General features: G+C 52.1%; 1 protein-coding gene across 1 annotated transcript; it reads right to left on the bottom strand.

Annotated features, from left to right (window-relative positions):
• Positions 1-61: 61 nt before the first annotated feature.
• On the bottom strand, positions 62-532 carry UCN3 (urocortin 3). Its single transcript, XM_010178617.1, has one exon. The coding sequence runs from the start codon at positions 530-532 to the stop codon at positions 62-64; it is 471 nt and encodes a 156-aa protein (XP_010176919.1).
• Positions 533-5,312: the final 4,780 nt, after the last annotated feature.

Here is a 5,312-nt window from a genome sequence, read left to right on the forward strand (position 1 = left end):
CGGGCGGGTGGTGGCCCCACGCAGCCAGCCCTGCTCCGAGTCCCCCCTGCCCTGTGTTGGGTCACTTCCGTCGCCCAATCTGAGCCATGAGGTGCGCGTTGGCAGCGGCCTTTGCCCGCAAGTTCTTGGCTTTGGCGATGTTGAAGAGGATGTTCATGATGTTGGTGGGGACATCAAGGGAGAGGGTGACCTTAGTGCGGCGGTCGCTCTTGGCGCGGTTTTGGTAGGTCTTCCCCTTCACCTGCGCTTGGGAGACGTATTTGTAATGGCCTTCCCCCGGGAACGTCCTTTTCCCCATCTCTTCATCCATCCCATCCTCCCTTTCCTCCTCCTCAGTCACCACCTCAGGCGATGGGGAGTCGAAGCCGCGCTTTTCCAAAATGGCATTTTCCTCTGGGCGGCTCTTCTGGGCTTCGGCAAGGGCCGCGTTGAGGCAGCTGAAGATGGAGGCGGTGTTGTAGAGGTGGAGAGCCCGTCCCGTCTCAGTGGCGTAGAGGAGGGTGAGGAGGAGCAGCAGCCTGGTGTTGGGCATTGTGGTTGGCCTGGCCGGTGGAGAGAGCAAGGGGAGGGTGAAAATAGGCATGTTACTTCCCACGGAGCCCAGGGCACAGAACCATCATCCTCCCTTCCTCTCGCATCCCGTGTTCCTGTATTCACCATGCAGTTTCCCCCCCATCCCATCTAATGGTTAAGAGAGTTGGGAATAAGTTGCCTTGGGGCCTCCTCCTCCAAGGTACAACCTCCCAGCCCTGGGTTTTCAGAATCACAGAATCACAGAACGTTAGGGATTGGAAGGGACCTCAAAAGCTCATCCAGTCCAATCCCCCTGCCGGAGCAGGAACACCCAGATGAGGTTACACAGGAAGGCGTCCAGGCGGGTTTTGCATGTCTGCCGAGAAGGAGACTCCACAACCTCTCTGGGCAGCCTGGGCCAGTGCTCTGTCACCCTCACTGAGAAGTTTCTTCTCAAATTTAAGTGGAACCTCCTGTGTTCCAGTTTGTGTCCGTTACCCCTTGTCTTATCATTGTTTGTCACTGAGAAGAGCCTGGCTCCATCCTCGTGACACTCACCTTTTATATCTTTGCAAACATTAATGAGGTCTCCCCTCAGTCTCCTCTTCTGCAAACTAAAGAAGTTAAAGTTTTGGGGTGCTGGATGGGAGGTGGGATGTCTATGATGCTTTGCAAGGCTGCAGCCTCCATGGATAGATGAGGATTTGGCCATCCCTTTGCTGAAACACAAGTGCCTGCTGTGGGAGATTGGTTTTTTACCATGCTGCCTTGCAGGGGCAATCTCATTGCAATCCCCCTACAGTCATGTCCCCCTTGCTAACACCTCCACAGAGTAACCCTGTGTACCACCAACTGCTGCAAAGGTGGGGTTTCCTTTCAGCTCCTCTCTGCTCAGCCTGAAGCCACTGGAGATGTTTCTGTGCTCTTTGAAGTTGGCAATTGCCTGTCCACCAGCACATCCAACTCTGTCTGAGAAGGGCATGGAGAGTTAGGGACAGTCAGTCCCAGCACTGGAGGGGTGATCTGCCACCCGTCCAGTGTGATGGCCCCATTTCTTCTCTCCAGCCTTGGACTTGGATACTCGGGCTTCCCATTATCCCGTGTCTCCATTGCCAGGACTCTCCTCCAGCCTGGGTGCAGGACAGGTTGTCCCATCTGATGACATTTCCAGGGTGCATTTACTCCCATGGGCAGCCCTCCCTGTGGACATGTCCAAAATCACAGCACAGCAGCATAGCTCTCTACTTGAAATCTGATCATTTTTAGGTCTTGGGAGGGCTGGAAACCTTGGGATAACCCTTCTGCTCTGCAAAACCTCCCTGTCTCCGAGTCCTCTCTCTCTCCAGGAAGCCATACATCTCCTTGCACACCCATCCAACTGCCCAAAAACGCCACCCAGAAGGCCACAAGAGGTCTCCTGGTGGGGGTCTTTGCCCATGTCGAGGTCAGACGAGTGTCCCCAAGGCCATACTTAAGGTCGCACAGCCCCTCTAAGTGCCTGGAATTGTGCTAGCATTCCCAGTCTTCTGGCCCCATCTTGTGGCGATCACATCACACGGCAAGTCCTGCACCGGGGGACAGTCCCCAGGGGTTTGGGGATCTTGTCTGGGACTGGGATTTCAGTGCTGGTTTGGACTTGTGAGCCGCTAAATTATTTCCCATGGGGGTAGGAGTGTGGAGGGGCCAAGGAGGGTGGGGAAGCCCCTGGGAAGCTCTTTCGGAGCAGGATGGCTCCTGTGAGTCTCTATGGATGTCTATGTTTTCGGGACACTGCTGGGAAAGGAGGCTGTGGCTCACTGCATGAGGGTGGGGGAGATGTCCTCAGAGTGATCCGAAATCAAACCAACCCCCTTGTCCCCAGGAGCTGTCACTTTGGACCTGCTCTTCTGCCACTGAGCCACAGTCCCTGAAACTGCTGTCACTTTAACTCCTCCCTTCACTGTCCCTTGGAGGAAGGGACCAGGGCAGGTTTATTCCCATAACTCTGCCCCTTGCCATCCTCGGAGTGGGAAATCAGAGAAGTTTGATGGAATCACAGCATGGTTTGAGTTGGAAGGGACCTCAAAGCTCCCCCAGTCCAACCCCCATGGGCAGGGACACCTCCACCAGCCCAGGCTGCTCCAAGCCCTGGCCAACCTGGCCTTGGGCACTGCCAGGGAGGGGGCACCCACAGCTTCTCTGGGCAACCTGCCCTGTGTCCAGCTGAGACAGGGATGATGTGCAGCAGCCCTGGCACGACCCAGGCACCACTGGCAAAGCCATTGCTGTAGAACGGGGGAGGAAAACCCTTCCCAAGCACATAACTCTCATGCAAGGGCAATTCAGGGTCCAAAATTCCCCTTCTTTCAGCCCCATATCAGATATTTAAATCCCAGGACTTAGTTTTCACTTGCAAAAATCTTAACAGGACAAATATCTTTCTCCCACCCCAAAGCCTTTCACTTTGCAGCTGCCTTTCAGCCCCTAGAAGCAGCAACACCTCCCAGTAAACTCCTTGCAGTCCCTGCTAGCAGGATGGGGGTCTCGGGGCATGAATTTAGAAATTGCTAAATATCTCACTCCTGCCCTGCAGCCTCTGCTGGATGGAGAATGGGAACAGCTCCGAAAGCGCTTGCAAAGCCAGCACGGCTGCTGGGAGAGAACTGGTTTGAGTTGCTGTGGAGCAGCATCTCCACCTCACGTCTCCCTGACAAATATTTCACATTGGTCTGAAATGGGTGGTTTGTTCCTGCGGCCGGCTGGGGCTTTTCCCACTTGGCAAAACTCTCTGGGGACCTTGGCCCAGTGAGGGAAAAGGCAGAGCAAGGGGGAAACGTGACTGAAACGCATCAACACCCAGCGCCTGCTTTGCTGATCCTCACCTGTGGGGTGGATATCCTGGCAAAAAGAGCAAAAATCAAAACAAAGCAGCAAAAAAAAAGCAGTGTCTGGCTGCGCTGGCAGGACAGCATAAGCTGATATTTTAGACTTCTTTGTTTTTGCGTGGGATTTTTGTGCCCTGCCACACCAGAAAGTTTATTTTTTGGACCAGAAAGCAAGCTGGAATTGGTTTTTCTTTCCCACCTCCTCCCAAAATAAGGCAGGAAAAGGAGAAAATACCACCTGCAGTGGATCTGAGGAAGTCGGAGTTAAATCTGCTGCTGCCAGAGGGTGACCTGCGGGTGCCTATTGCTGCAGGTGGGAATTGCTGGGATGTCTGTGAGCAATTTACAGGCGTTATATCGAGATGGTGCCGACAGCCCTGGCAGGACCATTTGTATCAGATGAAGATCTGTCTCTTGGCTTTAAAACAGAAAAGTAAATCGCTCCAGCAAGGCAGCTCTGTAAACAAAGCTATTTGTGGGTTATCACGGGCTCCTCGGCAGCAGAGACACTGGATTAAGCTATTTCTTCCCCATCAAAAAGTAAGTCTGGAATAAAATAATACTGTGGATGAGACCTGTAGACTTCCTAAACTCTTTCTGTTTGATGCCACCTCTGCTTTCCTAATGAAACTCTCCTGAGGATGCTGATTCCCAGGGGTCCAAAATTCAAGTTATCCTGGTGGGGATGGGGCTGTACCCTCCTCTTTTCCCCATTTCTTCCACCACAGCAGTGATTTGTCTCCCTACTTTTAGTTTTCCCAAGATTTCCAAACCCCTTCCCGTGTTTTCCAGCCTGATCTGCCCCTAAAAGTTGTTATAATAATTAAAAAGATATTTCTTTCATTAGGAGAGAGGGTGAGGGGAGTCTCTTAACGTGATATCTTGAACTGCTTTTCCCTATCCTGCCTTTATTATTTTCTTTGCAGAGAAATGTGGAAGCTGAGCTCCCGTGGAAAGCACTGAAATATTTAAAGTTTGTGCAAATGAAGCTGGCTGCTGGATAATAAATGAAATCCAGGCACTCACCTGGTAGTCCTCGGTGGTTGGGATGGGAAGGGTTTGCTGCGGTCTCACTCCGAAGAGAGAGGCATCAGGCGCGTTCCCCTGAAGTTCTGCACCCTTGCTTTTCTTTTATTGTTATTAAGAGGGCTGTGATATTTTCTCTCTCTATGGAAACGCTTTCCCCCCTCCCTCGTGTATATATAAAAATGAGCGATCACGGGGTTTGAGTCGTAACTCCAGACGTGGAGCCTTCGTTTGGGCATGATTTCATTAAAATGAAATCAGAAGGAGATGGCAACGTCACGGGGCTGCGGTGCCTCTCCCCATTCAGAAAGAAAAAAAAGGGGGGGAGGGAAAGGACATGTGAACCTGACAGCCTGGTGAGAGCCACCCAAAAACAGGGCTGTTGCCAGCGCTGGGACTTTTCAGATGCTTTTCCTCCACTCCTCCAGGTAGCCAGGCACTCGGTGTAGGCATATTTCAAATGCAAAGGTTTTTATTGCCCCTGAGGATGCCTGTTGGGATTTTCAGTGTTGATTAACAGTGTTATCCCAATTAATATGTTTCTATTTGAAGAGTGGGGCTGGTGCAGCACCTTGGCAGGGTTTTGCCCCAGGACAGTGCTTGTAACCCACATCCACAGCAGGGACAGACTTGCCCTGCTCACACTGCTCTGTCCTCTGCCTTATTTCCCATCTCTGGCTGTTTTTCTCCTCCCATGCAGGCAGGAAAACCTGTGGAAGATTGAAATTTTGGGAAACTTCTTCCAGGATGTGGTAGCATGGTGCCAGGTGTTGCGTGGAGGTAGAGATAATGGGTATCTTGGAAAAAAAAACCCTCCAACGCTCCGAAGTCACTGAGGTCCAGCACAATTAACTCAGATTGCCCCAAAACAGCAGCAAGGTAGGAAAACAAACCCAGTCTGGGGTCCCA

Source organism: Mesitornis unicolor, unplaced genomic scaffold, assembly GCF_000695765.1.
Source record: "Mesitornis unicolor isolate BGI_N332 unplaced genomic scaffold, ASM69576v1 scaffold13342, whole genome shotgun sequence".
Classification (NCBI taxonomy): Eukaryota; Metazoa; Chordata; class Aves; order Mesitornithiformes; family Mesitornithidae; genus Mesitornis; species Mesitornis unicolor.